Raw genomic sequence first — 21,619 nt, 5'->3', positions numbered from 1 at the left:
TGCTTCACTTCTTACCTCTAGATTCCTGCCCTGACTTCCCTGGATGATGGACAATAAGATGTGAGAGGAAATCAACCCTTTTCTCCCCAAGGTGCTTGTAGTCATGGTGGCTGATCACAGCCATAGGCTTTAGCTAGTAGAGCATGCAATGGCAGATCGGTCTCTTAAACAAAGCACAGCACCTTCTGGAGGAATGCTTGACAAGCATTCTGAAATAGACTCTCAAAGAAGCAGAGTGAGTGATCCATCAACAATATCTGCTCACTGGGCAAGAACAGAGTGTGGAGACATTTGTTGCAATACAGCTGAAATCCCTGATTAAGGCATTTGTGAATTAGCACTCTGAATATGAAATACAATGGAATGGTGGTTCAAAATAGAATCTTCCTTCATCTGCAATCAAAATTCAGCATCAGTTTAATAGCAAGCAAGAGAAATAAAGTGCTGTTATAGTTGTGTATCATGTTGACAAAATCTGTGTTCAATAGGAAAATCTTTGTGAATTCACTATCAAGGTTTAATGTTATATGCCTCAAACTAATTTTGCATAAATGAGCATAGAAACCTTATGTTACTTTGCCAAACAACACTGTGGAATAGACTCAGATGTATTTTTAAACTGTTAATTTGTGCTTATAAAAGTATTTTAATATATATTTGAATAAAACACATGTACATGATAAAAATGTCAGACCTCGATCCTGTACTTCTGTGTTCAGTGGTAACCATTAAAGTTTCTTCAAGATTAAAAAAAAAAAAAACAAGTCTATTCATATACAAATATATGAGTATAAATACATACATGTGTACACAGAGAAGCAGAAAAAGACAGGCAAACACACACATTTTTTTTCCACAATGAGAACATACACTGTTCTACAAACTACTTTCCTGTACTTAACGAGTATCATTCTCTACCAGCACAGCTTTTCCCCCCACTTCTTCTTAATCTTTTAACAACATCTAGACAAAACCCCTTAAAGCTTTCTATTTAAACCTTTAATCCCAGCAAGTGAGAGGCAGAGATAGGCACATCTCTGTTAGTTCAAGGCAAGCCTGGTCTACATAGCAAGTTCCAGGCTAGCCAGGGATACATGGTAAGATGCTGTCTCAAAAAAACAAAACAACAGAAAGTTTTCTACTGATTCAGAGCTAACATAAACATTAACAAAGAAAGCTAGATGATACCAGATTGGATGACTACACTTTTTTTTTTTTTTTTACAAAAGGCAGTAAGTATGCAATAAGCATAAATGCAAATTAAATACTAATTGTGGTTCTTAAGTACACAACACCCAAAGAGTTCATGAATTGTTGGCATATTTTACTGTTCATTTGTTGCTATAATATTTCCATGTGTGTGTGTGTGTGTGTGTGTGTGTACATGTACAAACCAAATGTCAACCTTAAGTACTGTTCCTCAGGAGCACTGTACCTTGTTTTTAAAAGAGTCTCTCATCCTGTGACCTAGGGCTTGCAAATTAGGCTAGTCTGGCTGGTCAGCTGGTCCCAGAAACTCCTCTCCGGTCTCAACTTTCCCAATTCTAAAACTGTAAGCACATACCATCACATCTAGTTTTTTACATGGATCCTAGGGATGAAATTCAGGTCCTCAAACTTGTTTGGGACACATTTTACTGATTAAACTATCTCCCCAGATCCTTATTCACAATTTTAAAAGTTTCATATTTTATTCTAAATATGGAGATAATTTATAACAAGTGTAAAAATACAGCATTTCTGTAAAGGTTTAGGATGAAGTTGAAATTTTATTACCATCCATTTCTCTTATGTAAAGATCGTATTCAAATGCTCTCATGTATAACAAGTAGTGATTTCCTAAAAAAAGATTTCAAACATTCATCAAGTTGAGAACATCTTTTAGGGTTAAACAAGACCAAACCGGTCAGTTGTCAGATTTCCTACATTAATTTTCCTCATGAGAGTGCTCTTCTGAGTGAACTTTCATATGTTTGGTAAGAGAGGCATTTTGTTTGAAGGCTTTCCCACATTCATCACATTCATAGGGTTTCTCTCCAGTGTGGGATCTCTGGTGTATAACAAGTTGGGACTTCGCACTGAAGGCTTTCCCACAGTCAGCACAGTCAAAGGGTCTCTCCCCTGTGTGAGTCCTCTGGTGTACGATGAGGTGGGACTTCTGACTGAAGGCTTTCCCACATTCAGCACATTCATAGGGTTTCTCTCCAGTATGAACTCTCTGGTGTTGAGTAAGGCCTTCAATTTGCTTAAACGCTTTACCACACTGATTACATTCAAAGGGACAATCGCCTGTATGAGTCCTCATATGATAAGTAAGAGATGAACTATGTCCAAAGGCTTTTCCACACTCATTACATTTATAAGGTTTTTCTTTTGTATGAGTTCTTTGATGTATAACCAGGTGCGACTTTTTGCTAAAAGTTTTCCCACATTCATTACATTCAAATGGTTTCTCACCAGTATGAATTCGCATGTGTTTAGTCAGGGATGAACTATACTTAAAAGCTTTGCCACATTCACTACATTCATATGGTATTTCACCTGTGTGCGTTCTCACATGTTCAGTAAGAGATGAATTATATCTAAAGGATTTGCCACATTCCTTACACTCATAAGGCTTCTCACCTGTGTGAGATCTTACATGTTGCATAAGGTTTGAGCTGTGTCTAAAGGTTTTCCCACATTCATTACATTCATAGGGCTTTTCTCCAGTATGAATTCTTAGATGGTCAGTGAGGGCGTGTTTATGACCATGAGCTTTGCCACACTGAACACACTCATATGGTTTTTCTCCAGTGTGAGTTCTCTGATGTACAACAAGGTGGGACTTTTGGCTAAAAGCTATGCCACACTCATTACATTCATATGGTTTCTCCCCGGTGTGAGTTCTTTGATGGTCAAGGAGTCCTTGTTTATGGCTGAGGACCTTCCCACACTGATTGCATTCATAAGGTTTCCCAGAAGCTGGAGCTTTGTCAGACACAGTAGATGAACTGCTACGGCTAGGTGATTTCTGTTTCTCTCTAGTCTGGATTTTGTCTTCTTTAGTGTTGGGTGAGCTACGGTGGCACACTTTCTCATATCTCTTGCCAGCTGGATTTCGGTCATCTTTACCAGGTGACTTACTGTTGGGTCCTTTCTCACATTTCTTTCCAGCTGGAATCTTATCTTTCTTTGTTTCAGATATGGCAGGGCTGGATGATTTCCTGTGCTCTTTAGCTTTATCAAGTTTGTTTCTTGTAGCGTTTTCAACCTGACCAGGGAAGTCTAAATTCTGCTTCAAGTTCTTCCCATGAGAATCAGGTTTCAGAAGCCTTTTTTTGGAAGTAACATGTTTTTTACTGGCATTTTTTGTCTCCGACGAAGCACACTCATTGCTTTTCTTATTAGTTGAACTTTTCTTCTTGAATGTAGCTTCCTTAATGAATTTGCCTTGAGATTTCTGCTTTTCCTCTATCTGCTCATCATCTTGTTGGACTTCTAAAATACAATTTAATGAGACATTCTTGTAAATTTTTGCACTCCCACTGAAATTCTTTCTAAGTTTCATAAAGAGATGCCCTGTGTACTCAACGCTAACATGCCAATGTGAAATAAGCATCAAGAATGAGTGTCCCTATCTGCTTGAGGGAGAGAAAGCTGTAGGAAAACCAGGGGAAAGAAGACTGATAGTAGTCATTAGGACAAAATCTGCCTGCTTAGAAATAGAATCTTAGCTGGGCGGTGGTGGTGCACACCTTTAATCCCAGAACTTGGGAGGCAGAGGCAGGTGGGTCTCTGTGAGTTTGAGGCCAGCCTAGTCTACAGAGTGAGTTCCAGGATAGCCAGGGCTGTTACACAGAGAAACCCTGCCTTGAAAAAAAAGAAGCAGCAAGAAATAGGGTCTTGTAACCTGGAATAGAAGGTAAAATAGACATGGGAGCTCTGAACAAGGAATGCATTAAGTTGAAAGATGCCAATACCAGGTGTGGTGGCACATGCCTATTAAGCCCAGTACTCAGGAGGCTGAAACAGGAGGGTTTTCAAAAGGTTGGGGTCAGCTTGAGCTACACAGCAAGGCATTACTAGTCTCCCCCTTGTGGTTAAATTTTTTTAAAAATTTTTTTTAACTGACATGTGGACCAATGGAATCGAATTGAAGACCCTGACATTAACCCACACACCTATGAACATATAATTTTTGACAAAGAAGCCAAAAATGTACAATGGAAAAAAGAAAGCATCTTCAACAAATGGTGCTGGCATAACTGGATGTCAATGTGTAGAAGGCTGCAAATAGATCCATATCTGTCACCATGCATAAAACTTAAGTCCAAATGGATCAAAGACCTCAACATAAATCCAGTTACTCTGAACCTGATAGAAGAGAAAGCAGGAAGTAGTCTTGAATACATTGGCACTAGAGATCACTTTCTAAATATAACACCAGTAGCACAGACACTGAGAGAAACAATCAATCAATGGGACCTGTTGAAACTGAGAAGCTTTTGTAGAGCAAAGGACACGGTCAACAAGACAAAGCGACAGCCTACAGAATGGGAAAAGGTCTTCACCAACCCCACATCTGACAGAGGGCTGATATCCAGAATATATAAAGAACTCAAGAAATTAGACATCAAAATGCCCAACAGTCCAATTAAGAAATGGGCTATACAACTAAACAGAGAATTCTCCACAGAGGAAGTTCAAATGGCTGAAAGACATTTAAGGAATTGACCAATATCCCTAATTATCCGGGAAATGCAAATCAAAACGACTCTGAGATACCACCTTACACCTGTCAGAGTGGCTAAGATCAAAAACACAGAAGACAGCTTATGCTGGAGAGGATGTGGAGCAAGGGGAACTCTCCTCCTTGCTGGTGGGAATGCAAGCTTGTACAGCCACTTTGGAAATCAATATGGCACTTCCTTAAAAAATTGGGAATCCATCTCCCCCAAGACCCAGCTGTAGAACTCTTGGGCATATACCCAAGGAATGCTCAATCATACCACAAGGGCATTTGCTCAGCTATGTTCATATCAGCTTTGTTTGTAATAGCCAGAACCTGGAAACAACCTAGATGCCCTTCAACTGAAGAATGGATAAAGAAAATATGGTACATATACATAATGGAGTACTACTCAGCAGAGAAAAACAATGACATCTTGTGGTTAAATTTAAGATGACATTGAAAGACCCCCGGAGAGGTCTCCCCTCAGGAGAGACCCCCGGCTCAAGGAGCACGCAGCGACCACGGATCAGATGCAACAGCACGAGGTTTATTTAAACACAGGTACCTGGGGCAACCAAGTCTCTCGGAAAACTTGCGCGCCCTGGGTTGGTGAGATGGGTTTTTATAGCAAGAAGCTCGGGAAAGCATTAGTCAAAGGGTTCTGATTGGATAATTTAAACAAGGCGCGAATGGTTACAAAGCTCTGATTGGACAATTCAAGTGAGGCGCGAATAGTCAAAGGGTTCTAATTGGACAAAGCTCTGATTGGACAATTCAAAGTGAGGCGCGAATAGTCAAAGGGTTCTAATTGGACAAAGCTCTGATTGGACAATTCAAAGTGAGGCGCGAATAGTCAAAGGGTTCTAATTGGATAATTTACACAAGGCGCAAATATATGAGCATAAATCAAATGGGGCGTGAATTCAGGCTCAGGGCGGTGTGTGGGTTTTTCCCTTGGTAACCAGATATGTGTGTTGACTCAACCCCTATCTAGAATTCCAGCTGCTCTGGCCCTCCCGCACTGACGCCAGGCAGTCTGCCCCTGACATCCTGCTTATCTCTACGCTTTTGCCTTCTAGCTGAATTCCTTTGTTCCCCTACGTGCCTCACAAGCTGGGGAATTTCTAATGACTCTTAGGGGGTTTTCACAACAGGGCATTGACGATGGTCTGGCTGAGAACAATCAGTATTAATCATAGGGTTGAGCAACATTTCTTATCGGCTATCTGGGCTGCGGTGGGGCCATTCTATTTCCTGGAACTGTCTTTTGTTCCCTTATAAGCCTTGCAAACATAGCATTACTATAGGGGTGCCTGGGGGGTCTTTCAACATAATGCAAGTACTATGAAAGTCACACATACCCTATGAAATAAAGAGCTCTTCAATACAAAGAATGAAGCTTTCACACACAGAAAGAAGTAGAAATGTATGAATGTTTGTCTTCAAGAAGACAGTGTGCATAATTTCAATTCCTATGACCCCCAAGTTGCCAATTCTTGTTTCCAATGGAGTCTGGCTAAAGTCTCTGCCTTTAGGTTATCAAGAGATACACTCATGCCTCTTCAATAAACACCTCTATTTACTAAGGCTAGCTAAAACAAACTAAAATAGAGAATATGTTTGCCAAGGAGAACTTAAGAGACAATAAGCCGGGAAAGATGTTCCACTGTTCCCATCCATAAGCAATGTAACAAGGACATCCTTACTAAACAGCCAACAGCTCCATTGTAATGGATATTTCCATTTCTGACCACCTAGACCCAAAAAACCAACTCAGAGGCTGAATATGAATTATAAATGCCCATCCAATGGCTCAGGCTTGTTACTAGCTAACTCTACACTTAAATTAACCCATATTTCTATTTATGCTTTGCCACATGGCTCATGGCTTGTTACCTCATTTTTGACATGGCCTGCTTGCTTGGCAGCTGGCTGGCGTCTCTAACTCTGCTCTTCTTCTTCCCGTCATTCTCAGTTTGGCTTTTCTACCTAACTTCTTGCCCAGCTACTGATCTGTCAGCTTTTTAATAACCAATGAGAGTAAAACATATTCATAGTGTAGAAAAGGATTGTTCCATAGCACTCCATAGTTCCTCTAAGTTCCCTGATGCCTTTCCAAAGCCATGAAATTCCTAGTAATTAGCTTGGGAAACACTTTTTACCATCTGGGTTTACAGTATACACCCATTCGTTTTCAAGTTTGCTTTTGAGAACATACATACCTTTGGTTCCTGTCATCAATCTAACAGCCAATTATCAATTTAAAATGTATTTCCAGGTCTAAGTAGTTGCTTACATTCTTTCACCTGCATATTCCACAATTATGTTTAGTTAGAGAAATCTTCTTCAAACAGTGCTCCTCTTTGCTAAGACTACCTCCCCACCCCCACACACTGGCTCTCTGCATAGAAATGGATCAGGGAAATCATCAAAAGTAAGAATTTTAAACACTTAAAGAGAAAAACATACAGAAGAGTGAATAGTCACATCACTGATAAAAAGAGTTTTATATGGAGAAAATAAGAGTGTCTGAACCAATGGCTGAAATTCTCTCTTTTATGGAGGGCATTTAAGAGACTTGCTTTCTGGTAGGGTGTGGTGGCACACACCTTTAATCTAAGCACTCATGACACAGAGGCAGGTGGATCTCTGTGAGTTCCAGGCCAGCCAGGACTACATAATAGAGACCCATCTCAAGAGACAGAGACAAGTTTGGTGGAAGTTAGACATAGTAGGAGCCCAGAGTTCATCCAGGGACTCGCAAGAGATTCAGCACCCTGGGATAAAGAGATAAATAGGACCCTCCAGGTAGCATGCCAAGTCTCCTGATATCCAGTGATGATGGGGCAGAGACAAATTTCCTTCTTGAAAGGAAGTGATCAAGACTTACACCTATCCACTTGACATGTAACATTAAAACAAATTCTACCTGTATGTGTACATGTTCATTTGTATATGTGTACACAGACATTTGTGCCTGAGCATATGGAGGCCAGTTTGACATCAAGCTATTCCTGGATTATTTTCTTTTCATCTTATTTATTTGTTTGTTTGTTTTAATTTATTTTTGCAGCAAGGTCCCTCACTGAACCCAGAGCTCACCAATTGGTTAGACATGCTGGCCAGTGAGTCCCAGGGCTTCGTTCTCCCACTCCTTGGTGCTAGGATTACAGGTGTGTACTGCCAAGCACAGCTTTTTACATGAGGGTTGAGGATCTGAACTCAAGTGTTTCTGCTTGTGTGGGCAGCACTTTACAAACTAAGCTATCTCCCTAGCCCCATAACATACTTGTTACCGTGATGGATTGAGCTGTCACACTGATATCCACTCCCCCAAAAGAGAAAGCATGAAGACAATGAAGATTACAGTCCTGGTATGGAATAAGATCATACTTGGGCAGATTTGGGTGTGAGATAGAGTAATTCATTACAGCTGAGATCATTTTCTCTCTTTCTTCCCCCTTTCTGTCTCTTTCTTTGTCTCTTTCTTTCTTCTTTTGTCTCTTTCTTTTTTATTTCTTTCTTTTTTTTCAGTTTTTCAAAACAGGGCTTCTTTGTGAGCCCTGGCTGACCTGGAACTCACTCTGTAGATCAGGCTGGCCTCTTTCTCATATAGATCTGCCTGCCTCTGCCTCCTAAGTACTGAGATTAAAGGCATGCACCACCCAGCAAAAATCATTTTCTTGATTTGAGACAGCAACAGAACCTGACTTTTAAGAGAAATCAAATGTAACTTCAGAAACTTAAGCATGGAGCTCACTAGTCCTGGCAAATATGTACTGTTTATCAATAGCATATAAGATGAATTTTTAAAAAGTGGACTCATTAAGTCTTCCTGAGAACTGGACTTAGGGATAAGATAAAACGGACTTGTGTAATAGCAGTGACAGCTAAGAAAAAAAAAATGGGACTTGACAAGAGGATCTTGGAACCCAGGGCTAAAGTCAGACCAAAACAGAGAAGGGGGGCTCAACTAACGAAGACGGAACTCCCTGTCCGACTCCTAGGGAAAGACTTCTCCACAAACTGTTCCAATAAGAGGGTACGACAGAGGCCTTGGAGATGCCCATTGAGAAGATGCCACTGTAGAAAAGAAGCTTGTATTTACACAATGCGTGTCTGTTTAAAAGCAATGCAGTAGAGGAACAGAACACATGGAGACATGACCTTAAGGGACCATCAGCAAAGTAAAGGAAGCTCGTGACAAGGCAAGAACTTAAGGTTAATCAGAGCACATCTGCACTAGAGGGTGTGCAGTTGACTATATCAATCCTATTACTTTCCTATTGCTGTGATTAAAACACCATGTCCAAGGCAACAGGTCAGCTTTAGAGAGATAAGAGACTGTCACGGAGGGAGACATGGCAGGGAGGGACAGGCGTGGAGCAAGGAGGTGAGAGCTCACCTCTTGAACTGCAAGCAGGAAACAAGCCACACCTCCCAAGTCTCCCCAAACAGCACTACCAACTGGGGACCTAGCATTCAAATGCCTGAGACTATGGGGGACGGCTCATTCAAATCATCCTGGGGATTAAGGACTAATGGACAGATGTGATGATGTCTTACAGGTACCGGGAGTTTGTAGTTAAAGGACAAACACAAAACCATGAGGAGCAGGGCATCGTTTCCAGAGACAGAAAAAGAAAACTGATCTAAGAATGTCTGAATTCATCAGGAGAAAATGTAATACATTAGGCAATTGGTGTGTGGGTAGAGGGCAGAAAGAAAACTGAGGATATAAAGAGACCATTCCTTTTTACATATGGTAAACAGGAATGCGATTGGGAGGAAGATAGAGTCTTCTGAAAGCTAAGCAATGGGCACATAGGCAGGGAGAGAGACGAAGTAAAGGAATCGGTTACTGCGGGCTCAGTAACCGGTTTTCAGCTTTTCCCCCATCACAGTCAGAACGGTGACAGATTGTACATCGCTCAGCTCTTTATGGAAGATCATGCCCCTGCGACTCTCCATTAGCATGGAGAGGTTATGCATGCCTACCCCTCTGAACCAGGTGGCTTGTTCTAGCCATTTGAAAGTGAGCTGAATTGGATAGCAACTATATCCAAGCAGTGATTTTAGGAGTTATTAAGAGGCTCCACTCACTCTTTTTTTTTCTTTTCCATAAAATAAGAGCTTGTCATAAGCCTCTCATGTGCACAAGTTCACAGAAAGAGAAGATATTAGAATTTCCAAAGTAAGAAAACATCTGTAGTTTGAATTCTTTTTCTCCTGAGAGATTCTGGTATTTTTCTACTATTTCCTGGTTAAGAAAAGAGAATCTGGGACTTTTAGGGAAAAAAAATGTTTTTTTCATATTGAGGATTAAATCTAGTTCCTTGCACATGTGAGTAAGCACTCTCTATACTGAGCTGCATCTCCAGCCCTAATAAAAACTTACAAATTATTCTTTGAAGAATCCCAAAGTTACCTCCAAGAAACTAAAAACTTACTTGCATTGGCTCCTGCTTTCTTGGACTGTGCTGTTTTGTTCACACTACTTGGGCTGGTTGTTTTCATGTCTTCCAATGATCGCTTTTTTCCCAACTTAGAGATCATGCCTTCTTTGGGATCTTGATTTCCTACTCGTAAAAAATGGTAGAAACTGAGTGTTGGACCAACCATCTTAGAAATCAAGCCCTGATGTTTGCACTTAAAGGCCTTTCAAGGCTAATGAACATATATGGCTTCTAATGTTTCACAATAGGGATACCCATGTACCTCAACTGAGTATAAGACCTTCCCTTTCGAAGGCAATGACACAGGTGTCCTTCCTAGTACCGAAAAGGGATTGAAACTCCCTGACTTACCACCACCACCACCAGGACCACCAGGACCACCAGGACCACCACCACCACCACCACCACCACCACCATCACTACCAGGACTACCACCACCACCACCACCACCAGGACCACCACCACCACCACCACCACCACCACCACCACCACCACCACCACCACCACCACCACCACCACCACCACCACCACCACCACCACCAGCACCAGCACCACCACCACCACCACCACCACCACCACCACCACCACCTCTACCACCACCAGCACCACCACCACCACCACCACCACCACCACCACCACCTCCACCACCACCACCACCACCTCCACCACCAGCAGCACCACCACCACCAGCAGCAACAACAACAAAATTCATCAGAGACCTGAGGCAGAAGTGATTGCAGAGAGCATGTTCTGAGTGGTGAGGATCATCCTTACCCATTGAGGCTGGATTGCTACGGTTCTCTGGCATCGTTTTATTGTACAAGTTCCTCTGTGCAGATTCCAGGGGCTCCCATTCCTTATGAGTAAAAGCCACAGACACATCTTTGAGTGGTACTGATTCCTATCATACTCCTATTCAGTCTAGTATTTAATTCTCTACATTCAGGAGTGATTTAAACAACGGAATTTGTTTTTACCTCAACTCTCCACTATTGACCACCATGTACATTTCAACATTATAGGTGGAGTTTTCCCGTCCCGGCAACCATTTCCTAAAACATGCTTGCCCACCATTTAAAGATAATTCCTCACCCTCACAGATCAGCAATATGTGGCTCTGATATGTCGCTAATCTCTACCTCACAGGCTTCCAGTCTGCACTCTCAATAACCCCCAACACTAATTGCCTCTGCCCTCCAAATCTCCAAATCTCCTTAATCTTTTGAGTAATTCTAAAATGACTGATGCCAACAACTCCATCACCAAACACTGGCAGATCCTCCCAGGCACTTACCTCACGGGTTCCTCAATCCTGGAGGCCCACACACTGATCTCTACCTCCCAGAAGCCCCCAAATCTCTAATCTGATTACCCTCCAATCCGTGGCACCAACAGAACTCTTTGACAGTGGCCACCACAGAAACCCTAATCCTTGTCATCAAACTCCAGCTCTAACCTCTCCTCATCTGTTCACTTTAAATAAATCCACCCATCTCCCAAGGATCCTGCTGCCCTGCAGTGATCTCAAGCAAAGGCTACCTTTAATTCTTCTCCATGGCTTATGTACCTTAGGATCTAATGATGGACAGAAATGATTGCTTCTTCCATTTCTTAATCACTTTCACTGGCTCAATTTTGTTTACAGACTCACCAGCTTTTAATACATTCTTATATGGCTCAGTGATTCAATAGGAAGAATGACAAGATTCAGCATGTAACTATAGTCACAGCCATGGTTCATTATAGATAGCTAAAGGACACAGGGCAAATCAGTGAACCATTAAGGGATGAGTTCAGGATGAAAGTGAACACAGTATCCAAGAGTCCTTTCCAATTAGAGTCACATAGAACATGCTTGTTTCCTCCAGAAACAAGTTTTGGCAACACATGTGAAATGTGTTGGAAAGTTCCAGCAAAGGTCCAAAGACACTCAGTGTTCAAGGAGTTTGCTAGGAACTTGGTTATACAGAGAGCATCTGCTGATATATACAAAAATCGTACACTCCAGTTCCTAAAGTCAAAACTCTAGATTTCAATCCCATTGTCCATATTAATTCACCAATACATCCTATTAGCTTACATCCCTATGTACTCTGAATGTGATTTCGTTTTTCCAGTGAAAGTCCAAATTGTCTCCATGCTCTCTTGCCTTTGATTGTCACAATAAACTTCTGACCTTCTGATAACTACTGTAGCTTCTAAACTCATCTTCCATAGAGTGGCCATGATGATCTTTTTGATGTATTGATGAGATCAAATTCCTTTCTTGCTTAAATCCAGTGATTTCTCATTGAAATTAGAATAAAATCCAAATCCACACTAGCCAATATAATCTTACATGATCTAATACCTTCCACCACTGATTTCATGTTTTTCTACTCTTCCTGTATATGTCTGTGTGTGTGTGTGTGTGTGTGTGTGTGTGTGTCAGTGTCTGTGTGTGAGTGAGTGTGTTCCAACCACATAATTCCTTCTTTTTCTCTTTTTTTAGTATGAAAGAACTTAATTCCTATCTCCAGCCTTTAGCAATTGGCATTCTTTCTTTTTTGAACACTCTTTGGATCCATGCATTCATTAGCCACAGCCTGTCATGATTTGTGTTCAAATCAACTACCATTTCTTCAAAAGATTAACTCGAAAAACTCACATTCCTGATCTACCACATTGTCCTCACTTACTTTCTTCCTAGCAGTTACTATTGCCTGGAAACTGTATTACTTAACATTCATAAACATTCCTGTTGTCTCTTTCCTGTTTCTAGAATTTAAGACATTAAAAGACAGGCTGGCTCTGTGTGTTGCTACTTAAGACATTCTCTGACATAAAATAGATGCTCATCTTACAGTCTGTTCTACAGTTTTCTATCCATTGACACCCAAATATTCCTCAGCCACACACCTCCTCTACAAATAGACATTCCCAATTACCATTCTTCACAGAACAATCAATAACCTCCATTGAACTCCAGTTAGTGACCTCCTCACAGAATCTTATCATTAAGCCCAGCAACCTCATAAAACCTTGACCTCAGAATCCTAATCATAGAATCATAAAGGACTTTTCATAATTATTAATAATTCCTACCAATAACCCCATCGCTAATGAGACAGTTAGGACTCCTGGTACCTTTTCTCCCCAGACGACAAACCTTCATCCCCATAGGCATGTCAATATGATACTGCTCATATTCCACCAACTATCATTCTCCCCTTAGCTTCCAGGCTCCCAAATACCCATCATAGCACACAAAACACTGAATCTGAAAGACACTGCTGATCGGACTTCTAGAAATACCACCATCCCCAACCCTAAGGCCCCAACCTCTGAACCCCACATATTCCAAAAGGCCCAATTCTCCAAATCTCAACACTGCCCCTCTGACAGTCCACAGCCTGCAATCCCCAGTTACCTGTAATGACTGTTCCCATACAGTCTAAATACTAATCCTTTTATAGGGCTTCCCCATCTCAGATACATCACAAAGCCCCCATTTCTGATCTTGCTAGCTTTCCAGACCCGGACTCAACCTCTGTCAGGGACAGTTACAGACGCCTCCCCGCCCCCAAGCATCACTAGGCAGATCCGTCAAAACACCGATGTCTTAAAACTACAGCAATCCCCGACTAATGCCTCTAATACCACGAGTATTATACCCGTATACCTAATACTCTATGTGACCATAATACCCTAATACTTAGATGCCTCAGAACACCGGCCTCCCAAAAGAGTATTCAACAGCGACGCCACAAATTCTCAAACCTTGTTTTCAGACTCCCGTCACCCTCCAATCACTGACCACCAAACCGCCCCAAAACCCTTACGGCCCTCACCGCATCGCTGTCCTCGGGCTCAGATGCAGCCATGTCCCTCGGACGCCTGGCTTTGTCGGCTGTTCCTGCACTCCTCCGGCCCACCGCCTCTGGCTTTGTCAGGACCTGGTTGGAGTCAGAGGCCGACATGGCGGCCACCCAGAGAGTCGCTTCAGAGGGTCCCGCGGCTTCGATGGCGGCGCCCTGCGGAGATTGCTCGTGGGCGCGGCCATCGTGGCATGGACTCTGCCGTACAGCGGAGGCGCAGGCGCCTCTGTGATCACTGTCCTGGCAGGGCGGGCTACTGGTTATTCCGGGGGCCCAGAGGTGGGAGATGTCCCAGGCAGGAAGTGCTGGGAGAAGCTGTTGCGAGACACAAGCCCCAGAACTGGAACCCTGGAGGCGCAGGGAGGTTTCATCTGGGGAGTTCTGTTACAGAACTTGGAATTGCTGTTCCAAAGGAGTTTCCAACTGTAGTGAAGTGGGGGTGGGTGCGGAGAGGGGAGGACCCAGACCCGGGAAGCAGGATGACGAATCCTGCAGTGAAAGAAACTAGAAAAGGCAGTCTTGACTAGTGACGCTGATTTATAGCTGAGATGTAGGATACCTTCTTTGGATTACTGTAAAAAGGGAGAAAGTCGAGGGGCGCGGGGGTGGGGGGTCAGTTAGTGAACTCATCACTTCCGAAGAGAGCCCAGCTTTGGTGGAGACACTTCACTAGACTCTCACAGCTGTTAAAATGACTTCTCAGTGCACCACTTAACATATTCATTGCGGTCACTCAACAGTTTTTGTGTAGAGTTTCCATCTGTAAATATGTTCAATCAGGTGCTTGGCTCTGTCGGTACTGGGCAAAGAACAAGACTGTACACAGCCTCTATTCCCCGGTTTAAATTTGCGGTGGGGCAGACGTGATGAGATTATTGCAAATACATCGTTTCTCTTTACTGAACTCAAACAGGCCTGTTTGAGTTGAAGGTGGACGGGTGTGATGACTGCCTGCAATCCCAGTCCGTAGGAGGCTGAGGTCGACAGTCTTTTCAAGACTAGCCTGGTCTATAGAGAGAACTTGGGGTTAGCCTGGGTTACACTAAGCATTTGTCTCAAAAGGCCAAAATAGACTAGAGGGATGTTTTTTGTTTTGTTTTGTTTTTTGTTTTTATGTATTTAATGTGTATGGGCAGAGGGAGAGAAAGAGAGAGAGCTGCTTTGTGGAGGTCAGAGAACAAAGCTCTAGAGTCAGTTTCAGCGAGATTGGGATCTCATTCAGCTCTTCAAACTTAGCCACCACAAAGGTCTCTACACTCTGCGCCTTCTCAGAAGACTAAAAATTTAAGATGTTGCCATCCTTCCTGACATTCCCTTCTGAAGACAGAACCTAGGGCCTTGCTTACTAGGCAGGTGTTCTATATTAAGCTAAATCCCAAATTAAAATAAATAAATCAATCCCTGTTTTGCACCTTTGCCTCAAAGGAGTAAGGGGAATGTCTGCCTGTCAGCACTGGTTTCATCCTCTTGTTCTTGGGCCTCTTGTGGGGAACTCACTAAGAAGACTGCTCGGACATGGATTTAAGACAATGGGAAGTCTCTAGCTCCCTGGCAGACTTCCACTGCTCAGGTGCAGGTCACACTGGTCAGAATAGGTGAGTGACCTGTAAATGAATTTTCTTGTCGAACCGCCAGCTCACAAATAATGACAAGGAGACCTATTATTAATTATGAAAGCTTGACATAGCATAGGCTTGTCCTACCAGCTCTTATAACTTAAATTAATTCATATGTAGTGAGTCTTTCTCTGTCCTGAATGCCAGATTCCAAATATCCACATGGAGACTTCTTATTAATTATGAAAGCAAAACCAATAGCTTAGGATTGTTTTTAGCTCTTATAACTTAAATTAAACCATACCTTTTAATCAATTTTTTTTGTTTTGTTTTATTGTTTTTGTTTTGTTTTGCCAGAGCTGAGGATTGAACCCAGGGCCTTGTGCTTGCTAGGCAAGCACTCTACTACTGAGTTAAATCCCCAACCCTTAATCAATGTTCTTTTATGTGGCTCAGTTAACTGTACTTTGTAATGCCCATGCTACCTGTTCTTCGTACAGCTGGTGACTCAGCCCTTCTTCTTCCCAGCATTCTCTGTGCCTGCAAATCCTGCCTAGCTATTGGCCATTCATCTTTTTATTAAATCACTCAGAATGACATTTCACAGTGTAAAAAAAAAAAATTCCATAACACCAATATCTTTTAATCTACATTGTTGTTGTTTTTAATGTGGCTCGGTTACCTCTCCTCTCTACCACCCATCCTGCATCCCCACCCTCTGGCTAGCGACTCTGCCATTCTTCTTCCCAGAGTTCTCTCTGTCCAGAAGTCCCTGCTATACCTCCTGCCTAGCTATTGGCCGTTTAGCTTTTTATTAAACCAATAACAGTGACACAACTTCACAAAGTGTAAAGGAATATTCCACAACATTTCTCCATTTTTGTCAAAATAAAAAGGAAAGGTTTAAATTCTACCATAATAAAACTATAAAAAATGAGAATGATTATCAGGTAAGAATTATATTACATCCCTATGGAGAAGGAACTAGACTATCTAAAATAACTTCAGTAGAAGAATATAACTTCAGAAATAGGAGTATAGCTCTCTTGTGGTAAATGGTGAGTTAGCAATCATAACACCCTGGGGTCAACCCTCAGCACCCAAAAAACAACAATAAAGGAATGTAACTCAAAGATTAAAAGTATAGTGCCCAAGGCTTTGGGTTGTAAGCTTGAAACATTTGTAATGAAAGATGAGGTTAATATTTAAAAGTGGATTAAAATTGGGTCCTCTGGAACTGGAGTTGCAGATGGTTGTGAGCCACCATGTGGGTGCTGGGAATTAACTCAGGTCCTCTGGAAGAACAGCCTGTTGCTCTAACTACTGACCCATCTCTCCAAACCCCAATTTGTCTATGTATCAAATTTTCAGACTTATCTTATGTGTATAAGTGTTTGGGATGCATGTGTGTCTGTTCACCTCATGTATGATTGATGCCGGAGGAGGTCACAGGACGATGTCAGATCTTTTGGAACTGGATTTATAGATGTTGTGAGCTATCACATGTGGTGCTGGAAATTGAACTCAAATCCTTGGCGAGGATATCAAGTGCCCTTAACCAATGAGCAATCTCTCCAGCCTCAACTTTTCTATATTTAAAAAGGATTATAATGAGTACAAGTTTTGTGCTCTATCTCTCTAGCTACTAGCTGCATATTATACATACCAACATGTGTGTAATATGTATACACAAAGGGCAAACGCATGCAGAGACTGGGATTGGCCAGTAGAGGGAAATCCTGCGCCTTGCTGCACTTGCCTCCCAGTCCCATAAACCTGTGAGATAAAATCAACCTTTGCCAATTTCTTGACTGTCATCAGAGTCCAGATGGCTGCTGGGAAGTGTAGTTAAGATTCTTACTCTGTCATCTGTGGATGAGCCTAGCAGAGATACCCATTCGTAATTACACAGATCACAGCAGGTGGCTGGGTCTGTCCTATAATCTCCCTAGTGCTAAATCAAGTGGGCCCCTTCTTCAGTCCTTACTTGGTTTATCAGTAGAGCTTGACCAGTCGCCTCCATGTTTGTATATGTCTAGTTACATTTTATTGCCTATTGGATGGAATAACTGCATGCAATTAAGCTGAGCGCCACAGTAATTTACTACTGAATGTCACACAAATTGGGACTTCTCTGCACAAGAAAATGATTTATTATAAATCAATAGATAGATGTGTGTCACTAGATTTATAGTGTATTTGAAGATTGGAGATTAAAAAAAATACCCATTTCAAGTAAGTCCATTCTCTGTAGCCATTCAAAAACTATTTAAATTTCTTTTGCACCTAAATAAAATCAAAGTGACAACATCAAAACTGAAAGCCAGTTCCCTTCAGAAAACCAGTTCTCCAACTCACAATGATGTTTATCAGGTGAATTATGAAGGATAAAGCCAGGGATCGCCATATCATCTGCATAGGCACATATAATAATCTGATTTTTAGCATTTCTTTTGATACTGTTTTTAATTTTTAAGATTTACTTTAGAGTGTGTGGGGGGAAGGTATGGTGTGACCTTATATGAGATAAACTATGCCCACCAAAAATACATGCATTGAAAACTTTACCCACAGTGCCTGAGAGTGTGATTTCATGTAATTATGGTAAGATGAGGTCTTTAGGGTGAATTCTAACATGATATGCCCAGTATCCTTTCAAGAAACAACTAGGATACAGGCTGGACCAGAGGGAATACTTCCTGAAGACATAAGAAGGCAGAGGCCTACAATGCAACCAATGAGAAAGACCACAGGAAAAACAAACCCAGTTGAACACCTTGGTCTCAGAGTAACAGTTTCCAGAATTCAGAAAGTTTAAACTTTTCCCCACATTGTATTTTTATTAAATTTTGGGGAATTTGCACTAGACACCCCATCAGATCCATTCTCCATTTCTCTCAGGTGCACCCTCCCCCTCATGCCCTACCCCCAAACCCTCCAATCCTGTGGCCCATGTACTCCCTGGAGCATGGTCAAAGGCCAGCCCCTAAAGAAGAGTGAGTCCTTCCCACCTCAGCCACACCACAAGCCATCGGCTGGGAAGAGCTACACCTCAGCATCTTGATTACAGTTTGAAGGGCTCTCGTCAATATTTCCTGTCTGAACTGTTGGCTCTTTTTGTGGAGGGGTTTGTTGTCACAGAAGCCTTCAATGTCAATCCTTCTCAGTGAAGAGTCTGCAGTCACAGGACAGCAAAAGAAGCTTCCTGCCATGGTAGCCAGCAGCGGCACGGACTACAGGGGGCAACATGGTCTCCAGGGGCAGCACAGACCACGAAAATCAACCTGGTCCCCGCGACAGACAGACCACACACATCAACAAAGCCTGCTGTGGCATTATGGATCATGGACACCAACATGGTCTCCGGCGGCAGCAGCGGGGACCACAGAAGTCTTCTGAGGAGATTCATCCAGAAAACAAACCATTCTTCATCCCAGATAACTTGTTGCTCCAAGGCAGCGCGTCCAGGAACAGGACCTATGTGAGCTCCAAGCTGCTGTAAGTCACCCTGCTCTTGGCACCAGGCACCTCACCCACACCATGCTTGTAGCTTGGTTGTGAGGAGTGTGGTTAGCTCACAGTCACAGCTGTTACCTGCCTCAGACTCCTCTCACCTGTGAGGTGCTGGTCTCTCTGGGGTCCACACCCCCACCAATGGCTTAACAAAACCGTGACATGGTGTTTCTGCTTCGAACGAGACCGAATCTGAGCCAGTGTTAGCACTTTGTACTGTCACTCTGGCTTCTAGGGGACTAAGGAATATTTCTGCCTGGGACATGATTCAAATGAGCTGTGTTCCTTGCTACACTTCTTGGTACTGAACACACCTTGGCATCATATGAATCACTTGAGTGTTTCCACGGGCTCTCTCAATGAGCTACTTGTTCATTTAGTTGAGAGTGAGACTGAGGTCAAGGTCATTAATCCTATTTCCTATTAGTAAGTTAGTTTCAGAAATGCTAGCTAATTACAAACTGGCTGTTGCTGGTTATATGGCTGGTGTGGTGCCTCAACCTGCAATCCCAGGTTTTAGGAGGGTGGAGCAGGAAGATTGACACAAATCTGAGGCGTTACAGGGCTACACAGTAAGTTCAAGGCCAGCCTGTATGTGAGGTGCTGGGAAGATGGACCAGGGGGTAAGCACTTGCTGTGCAGGGTTCCAGCAAGGTCAGATCAGGCCCGCAGGACTCAATTAAAAGATGGTCATGGCAGAATGCACTTTTAACCCTATCAATGAGTGGAGAAGGGAGACTGGAGGATTGCTGGGATTGCTGGCTAGCCAGCCTCTCTAAAATCAGCAACCTCCAGATGCAGGCAGAGATACTCTCTCAAGGAAACAAGGGTAAAGGACAGAGGGAGATGCCTGCTGTCCTCTTCTGACTTCTGCATATACTAGCATAGGCACAGGTGTGTGCACACCCATCCATGTGCATACACACCATAAACAACAAAAAAGGAAGAGGAGAAAGAGAAAACTCTAACCCCATGTCAACCGTTCACCCATTCACCCATCAAATACTTGTAGACCAGGAGAGAGCTGTATACATACCTCATTTATTCCATCTTGACCTACACCCACAGTTCTATATTGGAAAGAATTCCATGTGCAGTTATCCAGTCCTGCCTGCCAGGCAGACACGTTGGAGGTCTCCAGCACTGTTTTCTCCTCCTCCTCTGTTTAACCATCCTCTCTTCCTGTTAAAAACACCCTGACCTGTGTAGTGGAGTTTACAAGGACAGAGGCCTCCTGGGTCAGTCTTGGGTTTAAACCTAAGTTCTCTCCCACTGACTGGCTGGATGACCTTCTACAGTTACTTAAACTTTCTGAGTCTTAATTCACACTGTGGTCAAGTGAATAAAATAGTACATACCATATAGGGCTGGTGCAAGGTTGTAATAAAATAAAACTTAAGTACCTGCCTCTTTCTTGAGTTCTATATGTCCCCACATCAAACACTGCTTTATGTTTCTGGTTCCAGGGTAAGTGAAGTTTGTACTGATACAATGTAAGTTCCCATTGTAACTATGTGCCTTTGTAAACAGACTCTTGCATAATTCCTGCTTAGAATTTACTGACTTTGAAAAATATTGTTTTTCTCTATTGATGAGATTATGTCCAGTCTGCTGAAGTCCAAAGGTGTCTCAGGTAAAAAAGGCTCATGCAACTTGACTACTGACTTGGCAGTTTACATTCTGGTATCTGTGCCCTCTGGAGAAAGGGTGAGAGGACTTTGGGGATGGAGTCTGTCAGCTTAACCTTGGAGGACTTTTCTTGATAATCTTTACAATTTCTAAATATTTATTATTTCATATGTCTGTGTTTCAATGAGTTTAAATGCACCACATGTGTGCAGGAGACTACAGGGGCAAAAAGAGGGTGTGTCTCCTGTAACAGAAGTTATAGTCAGTTGTGAGCTGTGATTGGGTGCAGGGAGCCTGGGTTCTCCTCAAGAACCAGTTTCAAGGGACTGACTCCATCTTCTGACCTCGATGGCCCCAGGCATGCAGAAGTACATAGACACACATGCAAAACAAACACTCATGAACACAAAATAAAAATAAATATTTTCAGAAAATAATTAATGCATCTACTTCCACACTCCACTCGAGTCTCAGAGCAAAAATTCTCTGCACACTTGACCTCCCAGTTCAGATCCACCCCCTCCCCAAACCCAGAACTGGCTTCCTGATTCCAGGCCAGATCCAAGCTTACATCTGGCAGGTCCCATTGGCAGCTCTCTAGAGCATCCACTCTTTCTCTTGTTTGTTTTGAGAAATGTAAGGTTACTAAATCAATCTATAAGAGATCAGACTGCCAAGTCTGAGAAGGGCAGGAACAGTCTTTGGTCTCACATCACTAATTGAGAACACACTCTACAGAGCGTGAAGGAAGGCAGGGACGATAAAAAAAAAAGAGAGAGAAACAAAAACAAAAATCTACTGAACTCAGGAAGTATATAAGGCATTGGAGAGTGGAGGGCAGTCCCATCGGGAAACACTCAGTCCTGACGAAGAGACAATCTGTTCCCTACCAAA

General features: G+C 42.5%; 1 protein-coding gene across 4 annotated transcripts; it reads right to left on the bottom strand.

Annotated features, from left to right (window-relative positions):
- Positions 1-1,088: 1,088 nt before the first annotated feature.
- Positions 1,089-14,196, bottom strand: Zfp37 (ZFP37 zinc finger protein). Of its 4 annotated transcripts, none has more exons than XM_036180028.1 (4): positions 14,001-14,196; positions 10,945-11,026; positions 10,165-10,293; positions 1,089-3,480 (listed from the first exon to the last, which is right to left on the bottom strand). In XM_036180028.1, exons 1-4 carry the CDS (start codon positions 14,127-14,129, stop codon positions 1,928-1,930), a joined length of 1,893 nt encoding a protein of 630 aa, XP_036035921.1. In that variant the 5' UTR covers positions 14,130-14,196; the 3' UTR covers positions 1,089-1,927. The 4 variants fall into 4 exon arrangements, with proteins under 4 accessions (XP_036035921.1, XP_036035923.1, XP_036035924.1 ...); XM_036180030.1 differs by lacking the exon at positions 14,001-14,196 and adding an exon at positions 13,930-13,950; XM_036180031.1 differs by lacking the exon at positions 14,001-14,196 and adding an exon at positions 13,580-13,902.
- Positions 14,197-21,619: the final 7,423 nt, after the last annotated feature.

The sequence above is a fragment of the Onychomys torridus genome, chromosome 2, assembly GCF_903995425.1.
Source record: "Onychomys torridus chromosome 2, mOncTor1.1, whole genome shotgun sequence".
Lineage (NCBI taxonomy): Eukaryota > Metazoa > Chordata > Mammalia > Rodentia > Cricetidae > Onychomys > Onychomys torridus.
Note: the sequence above shows the minus strand (reverse complement) of the source record. Positions and strands in the feature narration are given on the sequence as shown.

Bases quoted from the DNA above. Each gene is read 5' to 3' on its own strand.
- Zfp37 (XM_036180028.1), bottom strand. From the start codon at position 14,129: ATGTCGGCCTCTGACTCCAACCAGGTCCTGACAAAGCCAGAGGCGGTG. The intron at 10,294-10,944 runs GTAAGGATGATC...TTTTACGAGTAG, and splicing joins TAGCAATCCAGCCTCAATGG to GAAATCAAGATCCCAAAGAA. The intron at 3,481-10,164 runs GTAAGTTTTTAG...ATTGTATTTTAG, and splicing joins GAAAGCAGGAGCCAATGCAA to AAGTCCAACAAGATGATGAG.